Source organism: Chanos chanos, chromosome 10 (assembly GCF_902362185.1).
Source record: "Chanos chanos chromosome 10, fChaCha1.1, whole genome shotgun sequence".
Lineage (NCBI taxonomy): Eukaryota > Metazoa > Chordata > Actinopteri > Gonorynchiformes > Chanidae > Chanos > Chanos chanos.
Genome location: NC_044504.1, coordinates 137,693 through 148,364, shown reverse-complemented (window position 1 = coordinate 148,364; position 10,672 = coordinate 137,693). Strand labels below are relative to the sequence as shown.

Below are 10,672 nucleotides of genomic sequence, written 5' to 3'. Positions count from 1 at the left end.
CTGTCATTAGAAATATCAGATGCCTAACTAGTTCAAAGAAGGGATCTCATCTATATTAGCCAAATATATTGACAAGAGGAGATTCATCATGGATTAGAGCTGACACATTTCAGATAAAATTCAGCAGCCTATGTAAATATCACTCTCACAGAAGACTCTTGCCTGTGGATATTCCTGACAATATTAATTTATTGGCCAATCTCACATTATGGAATTGTCCTGACCCTAACCCAATATTCTACTCAAACAACTGTTAGAGTTTTATTTTACTCATGGATCAGTTAGATACATTTCAAATGATTTTAATGAAGATATTCCCCCATATCTAATACAAGATGGCTCTCAAATGTCTCATTTTTCTTTCAAATCTTCAGCTGTTCTGGAGCCACATATAGTTTCGTTTTCAAACACTAGAGAGCAGCAGAGCAATGAGAACCGTACAAACTCAGTAAGAACTGCATCTCAGAGTTTCAGACACTTAATTGTTTTTAACATTACACATGACCATACAACATCAGAATATTTCAAATTAAAGCTTTGATGTTCAAATTCTAAAATGAGGCCAGAAAGTTTTGCATCCATGTGTAATTCGAATTCAAATGTGATATGTCTCAAATGCCTGAAACATTTCCAACGAATCTCATGTAAACACACAGAAGATTGTGGATTTATGTCAGTCGATGTTCCAAACATAATTTCAGTTGAATGGCCAGAGTCAAATTATTTAATTTTCCTCCATGTCCAACCCAGCCCTGACCCAAGTCCTATTCCTAACCTAACCATATGCAGTGAGCTCTCTGAGAGCTGCTGATTACACAATGCCTTTCAGGGGCTCTCTGCACTACTGCACTTGCCTCCCTTCACAAGAACGTTCTGCCCTACGCCCATGTATACATTTGTGTCAATATTTTTCTGTTTCAGCAGTCCATGTCACCACAGTGTCAGTTATTAAAACTGTTTCACATGAGCACTAATGCCACTTTCTTCCTGTTGGTATGAGACATGTCTGCTGCTTACATGGTGCATTTTACCTATTGAGTCACAGTCTGTCACAACATGTCCCCTTTGAATCAAAAATAGAAGAACACTGGAGGAGACTAGGCTACCTCTTCTGAGTCTTGGTTACTGCCAGTTTTATCCTGTTTCAGGCACAGGTAGTTTCTCTTTGCTACTTTCACATATGACTGACTCAGTGAAGTCTCGGGCCTGATCATTTTGTTACAATTTCTTTTGAAAAACCCGCTACACAAATAAAGTTGAACTGGATTGAACTGAACCGAATTAATAGGAGCACTGTCTGAGGTATTAAAATGTATGAGGTCAGTTCAGCTGTATCCTAATCCTTCCAGACAGTTTGCTGATATGAGAACCACCCCGCTGTGTGCTGTAAAAGTCTTCATCTGGACCTGTTGGCTGACGTCAGCCTCATGCAAATTTTGTTGTCAGTCTCACCAACCTCGCACTAACTTTACAAAAAAAAAAACCGTATCACAACTAGCATTTTATTAATGTCCAAGGTGTTTTGCTTCGAGGAATAAGCGGAGCATGTTTAAATATACTCCATGTGACAATTTTTATATTCACGTTTTAGGCTGTAAAACTATAGCGCTGTAATCTCTCAGCTGTTCTTCTGAGGGATTTCATCTATATTAGCCAAATATATTGACAAGAGGAGACTCAAAGCATCATCACTGAAAAGAATATAGCGCCGTCTTCATAATCCAACGCCGTTTTCTTTTTGTTACGCCCAAAGGCGAGTCTAGTATGACAACACTTGGTATGCGTGGATGTTATTATGTTGGGTGAAGCGTTGGGGATGTAGACTCTCAACTCTACTTTATTCAGCCGTTCAAAACGAGCTGCACAGATGGGTGAAGTTAATCCTGAATCATGCACATCGTCACCATTACAGCAAACTGGGAGTGGTGTATAAATTGTGCAAGATACAGCTGGAACACGTTTTTGTTTGTTCTCAAAGATTGCGATGTTGTTGCTCCCAAGTCGCTTCAGAAATACTTGGACGCGAGGAGGACTCAGTTCACTGGATACGATGCGTTATTCCTTATATTTCTCCTTATGGCGTGTTAATGCAAGTGTCAAGTAGGAGAAAAAGTTGCCATTTAGTTTTATAACAGTCTGGAACAGCCACGCAATTACTGTGAGAGTTGCTGTGATTTTGTAAGTAATAAGCAAGAGGTGACAACGGTTCCCCATATCAGCAAAACAAAACATGGGAAACGCAGGGAGTTTGAACCAACAGTCTGATTTAAAGGGACATAACATGCCTCTGAAACTAACCATGCCGGATCCAGGCGAAGTGGAGGAAAGATTTTCCATTGTTCTCGTAAGTAAACTCGCCAGTTTATTTGATGTAATAAGTAAGTAGCACGCTTCCTTTTCTCTGGCATAGCCTGTCTGTATTGATTCACCCGCTTGTGGCGGCTCATCAGTTACTTGGCCATTGCATGACAATAGTGACCTCTCTGGTTAGATGTCGATGATGTGTTCAGTCCTGTCATTACTTGTCCTGTCATTAAGGAAGTTATTATTATTATTATTATTATTATTATTATTATTACTGATGCATTTGAGCTGTTTGCCAGTTTAAACATTTGCTGTACAATCTTTTATGGATATAACGGAAGTCTGTACTGCTGGTGGGCTCAACCTCCGCTGTCTTTTTCTCAACACCCATATTCCGCAAAAGGTGCAGTGCATCTGTTGTTATTGTACCAAGTTTTACTGTGGGGCACACGCGCATTTTCTTTCAAGATGAAAGAGTTGGAACTTTGCTTAAGAGCATTTTCATGAGTGAAAGAGCTGTATAATTTTATCTAGATGTTGCTTGATATATCGCTTTCGATGGTTCTACTGCCTCTGTCCTCTGCTTCAGAAAAAAGTGACCAATCACACTAACATTTGCTCAATAAATTAGGCAGTCAAAGGACACGGGTGAAATAAGAGTGTGAACGTCACAATCCCCTGCACGCGCAGTGTAAACGAAGGCATGAATGGAATGTGTTAGAATTGTGTACTGCCACAGGTGTGCTATTAGCAGTCTGAATTTTACTGAAACAAGTGAGTACATTCAAATATAGGTCAGGTCACCATCGGATCTCATACTGCAGTCAGCTCTGGCAAGCCCATAAAGCTGCCCGACAGCTTAAGTTAACACTAACTGCTTTGTGAGACAGATGTAACATGTAAGTCTTGACCAGAACAGGCCACTGGAAAGAAAACAGTTGGACTGAAAGGGTCTGAGCAGTCCAAAAGGAACTGAATTTGTATGTTATGGCCTTTCCTTTCGGCTGTTTTTGGACTGAGTAAGCCAAAAGCTTCCCTTCTCAGCTAACTTAACAGAGTGGCTTTTTCCCACTAGAGATAGTTTGTACTAATGCATGTCACTGTGTTCTTGTTTTCTTTGTAATTACCACGTGTTTCAGCCAGATGCCATACAGGCAGTCCGAGGGAGCAGAAGTGTCATACCCAGCAAGGCTACAGTGTCAGGTCATCTGTGAATGAGACCCTCACCCTCAGCTCACATGGCCTCACCCTGCTGCTCACTGGGGCTGCTGCTGCCCTTCACAGTGAACTCCACAGAATAAAAACTATTCATACCAAGGCTGCTTTATTTATTGTTTAGTCAGTTCCCTGTCATGAAGCTGTAATATTATTTCATTTTTAAATTTGGCTTTAAAATTAAACAGTAGGTAAATTCCTGGAGTTTTCAGTAAATATGAAAATATGGGAGTGATTAGCTGAAACTGGGTTATTTTTTAGCTTTAGAAATATTATACTCCAAAGAGTAATGATGAGAAATAAAGCAGCAAGTCAGTGGCAGAAAAACTGACATTGTTAAATGGACTCTGGTAAATAAACAGTTAGCTCATTATTTTCACAGACGTCTGACATCCACACATCCATAAAAGAGTTTCCTAACCAAAATCACTCTTAAAATTCAAAAACGCTTATAAGAAGCAGCCAGGTTTTCAGCAAAGTTCTCTACCAAGTGCTCTCCTCAGCATGCTCCTACTAGACTTATACTATACCAGTACCGATAGGCTGTAGCCACCCTACACTCCACCCCAAAATATGGTTGAGAGGCGGTCTCCTAAGGCTACACATCATATCTTCAAAATTTGACTGATGAATTGTCAGCACTGATCACTGTGCAGTGAAACACAGGAGGACTATAAGAAAAGCTAACACATACACCTAACACTGTTAGCCAGGCAAGGGTGAATTGTATGATGAATGAAATAATGTCCAATGTTTAAGACTCTTGCTGATGACATGTTTTATCACTTAGTGGTCATAAACTCTGTTGCACTTCATTGTTAAGTGCAGCTCAGTATTTCTGAATTTGTGACACCAAATTAACTTAATAAACAGTACACTTTAATTCCTACAAGATTGCCTTGTGTCACAATGATGTAAAATATATAATATTTGTAAATGGTGGAATTACATCATTTTGTAGAGCCTGAACTTTTGTGTCTTTTTTAGTTTTATACTTTCCGTGTGGCAAAGGCCTTGACTGAGAGGAGACTGAAAAGATTTTACTTCTTTAGTCTGCTTCATTAGAGCAGACTAAATACAGAGGTATGGAGCTTTGCTCCTGGCTGGTTTTTACATGTGGCAGAGAGTTATTGTTTTAGAGTCAGTTGTCTTACTAATACTCCATACACAACTCAGGGATAGGGCTTTTACTGCTGGAAATCAAAGCAGACATGATCAAAAGATAGCACTTTTGTCAGAACATTCAAAACTATTTAGAGGCCTTCACTTTGAAAATATAAGACTTTATTCTCTCCTTAGTATTGCTAAATGTCTGAGTGACATTTCTAATTTTCTGTTAAAAGTATAGATATAACATTGCCTTATATTTGTCATATGTGATGCTCTGCTCATGTGACAATGAAGTAATGTAGGTTTCTGTAGGTGGATTCTGTTCATTTAGTCATTACAGGGCTATTTGTAGCATGGTTTGGGTCTTCCCCTCAGGCTTTGAACCTTGCCCTCATTTTAAACCTTCCCAAATTTTCTGAATCAGGTTAATGTTGAGTTTTATACCACATCTAGTTTGAACTTTGCTGTGAAAAAAAGGACGTATTTAAACATGTAACTGAAGTGTAGAAAAGTAAGCAGTGTTTGGCATTGACTGCGTTCCTTCTGCCTACAGCAGATGGTGTGGTTTCCATGGCAGCCATAACATTGTTGTCACTGACTGTTTCTCAGGGAGAGTTCCACCAGGGTTTGGGGGAAAAATTCTCCATTATGACGCATTTGCCAGTTTTAGGAGTGTTTGGTTTCATTTTGCAATTTTTTATGTGTGTGTGTAAATGTACCATAGATCAGCGAAACAAAATGACTCCTCCCCTCCTAATATTTTTTCCCTTACTAAACATATTAGCACTGCAGTAATGACAGCATCTAAAATTGGGCCTCACTGGTTTCTCTTCAAACAAATATGAGATTCACTCACACGTACTTTTACTGTAACATTAAGTTCTTTTAAAAATGTTTTCCTCTGAATGGGATGGTATTCAGTATTGTAAAAAATTTCTGGTGGTATGCGTCTGGTTTCTCTGAACCTACTGGGATTGTACCTAAATTGTGACTCAAGTAACCAGTGAAGCAACAAAAATCACTGAATTTACCTAACAAGTCAAATCCCAGAATTCTGATTGTAGGATGCCTAGAAATAGGGTTTAGAAAACAGAAGTCTAGAGATAGAAAGCTATGCCATGGCAGCAGGCTTCAGTCCTCTATCCCTTTAAACTCTTTTGGGACTCAGAGCTTACCAGTTTTGAATTGCTGCCCTTTATAGGGAAGACAGAAAGTCATTACACCTCACAAATTTTAATAGGCCTGGTTAAGCAATATTATTCATTACCTAATAAAGAGTGAGAGAAGGTGATTGAGAAAAAAAATAGAGAGTGACGAAAATAGAGGAGGAGTGGCTTTTGCGAAGAAAGCTTTAAAAGGCTCGCTTATGAAAAGGGCACCTATCCTTAAGGTCAACTGACTGTTCACTGACTGTTCCTTAAGGTCAACTGACTGTTCACTGACTGTTCCTTAAGGTCAACTGACTGTTCACTGACTGTTCCTTAAGGTCAACTGACTGTTCAACATGCTGTATGCTTGCGTAAATTTGAATATATATTTGATGCAGATCTGATTTGAAACATTATTCTTATTATCTTTAGAAGTTTTTTTTTTTAATGCAACCCTCCCCACAAGTCTCGATTAGCACATCGGCCTCCTTCTCTGGCCACACTTTGTTGACCCCCTGTCAGTTTCCATATATACAATTTTCTTTATTTATAATAGTTTGCATATATTCAAACAGACCCACTTCAAACCAGACACAGAAAAAGTGCTTTAATCATCTCTGATTTAAGGAATCAGCCATGAGGATTTTGTTTTCTAGCTTTTTTATCTTACAAGCAAGTCTTTTGATTTTGCTTAAAATAGACATGAGTACAGAAAGTAAAGATTAACTCAGCAGGCTAGTATTGAAAATTATTTGATTAAAAGTTTGAAAATACTCTGCTGTTAGAATGGAATCATGCGGTCTCAGGGTGCAGAAATGTTGATTAAATTAAGTGATTTACTGGTTTAAATGGTGCAGTTTGACAATTTGACTGTTGTCAAAGGACTAAAATTATTATTTTTGCCTGTACTCTGTTACAAGACTGGGTTATAAAAGACGATTAATTATTCTGTCCGAAAGTTCTCATTCGTGTTTAGCCAGAGAATGGGTTCCTATTGTGACTATAAGGGGTATTAACAGTAGCAGTAGTTGGATGTAATGGGAGTCTATGGTAATTTATTAGAATCTTAAGATAACAGCCATATGGACCCAGGCTCATGCCAACATAACACACAGTGGTTTTGGGTTCTGTTTGACCTACACCATTATGGGGGTTAATTTATATCCAAGTTCAGAAGGGGAAAACATATGAAATAGAGCCTGAAGTTCGCATTCTAGGTAAGACATGCTTGAGTTAAATTGGGAGTAAATGTTGGAAGCTAAGCCTATAGTTAGTTTGACAGTGAGTTAAGGCTTAAATTACCTGTCACAGTAGTGGATTTCAGCTGCAAATACGGCAAAAAGGAAGTGCGCTTAACACTTTTAGCAATAATGTATTGGTATGCTGTTTGTAAAGCAATAATGTATTGGTATGCTGTTTGTAAAGCAATAATGTATTGGAATGCTGTTTGTAAAGCAATAATGTATTGGTATGCTGTTTGTAAAGCAATAATGTATTGGTATGCTGTTTGTAAAGCAATAATGTATTGGTATGCTGTTTGTAAAGCAATAATGTATTGGAATGCTGTTTGTAAAAAGCTGCACCTTCTGTTTTCCTGCTCAGTTTTTGCTCATTTAGCACTGCCAAATGTAAAAAAAAGTGCACTACAATTTTCAACTGGCACTTTTTTAAACATTTAGAGAGAAATTCATGTAAAATATTGTAATACCTATTCCAAGAGTAATGATTTGCATTAAAGCAAATTTATAAAATAATATATTATATAAATATAAATTGTAAATGTAAATGTTCAATGTAAATGGTAAATGGTGAATATAAATACAAATGTTAACTGTAAATGTTAAATATAAATGTTATTAAATGTTAAATGTTAAATGTAAATGTTAAATCTAAATGTAGGACTTGAAAACTAAATATATAGCAAATTGACACGCCCCCTATATGTGTGACTTCCATTTTTTGCATGGGGAAGGGCGGTCTCAGTCTCATCCAGCCAAAGTTGCGAACGCCACAAACAGTCGCTGACTCAGATGCCTCAAAAGTGTATTGCTGCCACACCAGAAAAAGAAACACGGATCAGTACCGCGTTATAACCTGAAAAGTTTATTGTGATAGCAAGATGTTTTTCACATTTTAACAAGAAATGTCAATTAGCATATTTGCTATATATTTAGTTTTCAAGTCCTACATTAAGATTTAACATTTACATTTACATTTATATTTAACCCCTCTCCATGCCTAAAACTGAGGTCGCACATATGGGGCGTGGTCAATTAGCGTATTGGCTTTACATTTACTTTTCAAATCCTACATTTAGATTTAACATTTACATTTACGTTTAACATTTAACAATTACATTTATAATTAACTACTACATTTAACATTTGTATGTATATTCAGCATTTACCATTTACATTTAACATTTACATTCATATTTAACATTTAGATTTATTTAATGAATTTTTTAATAATTTTACTTTAATGCAGATCATTACTCTTGGAAAAGGTATTACAATATTTTACATGAATTTCTCTCCAAATGTTTAAAAAAGTGACAGTTGAAAATTGTTGTGCAATCTTTTACATTTGACAGCACTAAAAATGCAAAAACTGACAGAAAAACAGAAGATGCAACTTTTTACAAACAGCGCCCCTTAATAATGAAACTTATGAGATCACCCATTGGTCTGTGACCATGTAGGCAAGTGTCTGTCCCACTCTTTGCCTCGATCAATTTCCCTTTGTCTACATTCTTGTGTCTCCAGACCTTCACCAACAATTATGGGACTTGCATCTGGACTCAGGCTACATAACACTGATAGTGAGTTTTCCTGATGACAGCTCCACCTATGGGCAAGGTTTCAGACTATACTGCAATGTTAAAAAATAAAGTGCATGGGTCTGTGGGATTAATTGTCCATGGAATGAATGCAATAGTTCCATGGTCAGCATGTTAAAGGGGTCATGCATACTGCTATATTGAGACAGGAGATCCTGTTACTGTAACATATACAAGCAATTTAGACAGGAACCTAAATCAAATTGAATAGCTTGTACTGACTGGATGACTTTGCCTTAGAGTTTTGTTTTTTCATGGATGTTTTCATGAATTTCTGGGTTCATATACTATGCCTTTTTTTCCAATGTTTTATTCTAAACACTGTATGAGTGCTGAGCAGTTTAGACTGGGATCTCAGGGAGTGGAAGTTTCAGCATGTGTGGTGACCCAGAGGAGCTGTACTCATCACAATGTGGGTCCACCTGTGGAGGGGCCTGTTGATGGGTCAAAGGGACAAGAGGAAAAGTTATTTTAAAAAAGGCTTTGCCATGCATTGAGTGAGCTTGAGGAGTAACAAAATAGCTTGGGGAGCTAATAGATGTTTTAATATTTATTTGTTGAAATTCCACCACGACAAGAGCACTGGACTTCAGTTGTTTGAACAGTGCACTGGAGACTTTCTTCATTACTGTCTTTAGGCACATGGTACAATGTGCCTGTTGGTGTTAAAGGTATACAACTACCCAGTTCTGGATCTGAGAGATCACAAGGATAATATCAATTCCTAGTTGTGAGAAAGACTGAGAGGGTTCACATTTGGTTATATACCTGAAGTGTATGGTCAAGACGTAGTCCCTGATCTGTTCCATAACTCGCCTTTCAGAGTCAGTAGGGGAGCTGACAGCTGACAGAAGTCCAAACTCTAAGAGTAAGATTTCATCTGCAGCATGGCTTTTGACAGCAGAATAAACCTGCAGTTTTTTGATTCCCCAGGATAGTCTATACAATCTGTATTGTAGATGTATTTTCGTCCTCCTTTTGTATCCCAAAATCAAACTGATTGGGCATCATGATCTGGTCACTAAGTAACCATTTCATGACAATTTCCATGGCTCGATAACCCTGCCCAAAAATATTGTGGTTCATGGTTATATGTTCCGTTCACAAAGGATATACAAAAATAGCAAAATGGTATTAATTAGTCATTGAGTGTGCATGCATCAACTGGAAACCCACGGCAGATGGAGATGGCATTGACATGGAATGTGACCTCATGTGAAAAACAGGTGCGACCATCTCACCATGTTTATTCAGTTTAATTCAGATTTAAATCATTAAATGTAAAGCTTATGGAGATGAGTAGTGTAGTTGTTGGTGGTGTCACAACTGCACATGCTTTATACTGAGACATACAAACACTGCAATACTTAGAGGTGAGCCTCAACTAATTCATGCTGGCTGGGCTGGTATGTGTATGTCTTTTGAAAGTCACCATTGCCTTCCCCTGGTCATCTGCCAGTTCCCCATGCTTAGTCACAACAGCTTCTCTTATGGGGTAATGTCTTCAGCTTAAAGGGCCTGCAGTTCTCTTTGCACTGTGCACTTAACGTTTTAAGAATAACACAGAACCTGCCCTGAAAAATCCACATCTGGGCGATTTCAGCAAAAACAGGCAATAATTAGCATATACGTTCTTCACTATGAAAGAGCGAGGTTTTGGGAACAGTTGGTATGGTAAGTAACTTGTTTGACACATTCTCAACACATATAGTAGAGGTCCAGAGGGACGAATCATTTGGGTGTAGTGCTTTAAATAGTGATATTTAGCAAGCTGTTGAGTGCTTAGGAAAAGTTCTGTCAGTGCTCAGAAATTTTGCACTCAACACATGCAACTGACTCATGACAGAGTACTGGGACAACAAGATTTACTATGTCATTTAGATTAAAAATCACTTACTAAGAAAGTTCAGCCTCTGGCACAAGTGCACCAGTCGTAATATACAACAGCCCTGGCAAATTCCAGTCTTCATGTGCATTACCTCCTATATTCCTTCTGATTTAGAATATGTGTGATTTGACATGGGGTATGATTCTGTGTCCTCCACAATCATGCCAA

At 37.9% G+C, this 10,672-nt stretch overlaps 1 protein-coding gene across 1 annotated transcript in view; it reads left to right on the top strand.

Moving 5' to 3' along the window:
* Positions 1 to 2,230: 2,230 nt before the first annotated feature.
* The window catches only part of fmnl2a (formin-like 2a), a 35,376-nt gene continuing 26,934 nt past the window's right edge, over positions 2,231 to 10,672 (top strand). Inside the window, exon 1 of the mRNA XM_030786505.1 lies at positions 2,231 to 2,344. Coding sequence (XP_030642365.1) covers positions 2,231 to 2,344 — 114 coding nt within the window. The remainder of the gene's footprint in view (positions 2,345 to 10,672) is intronic.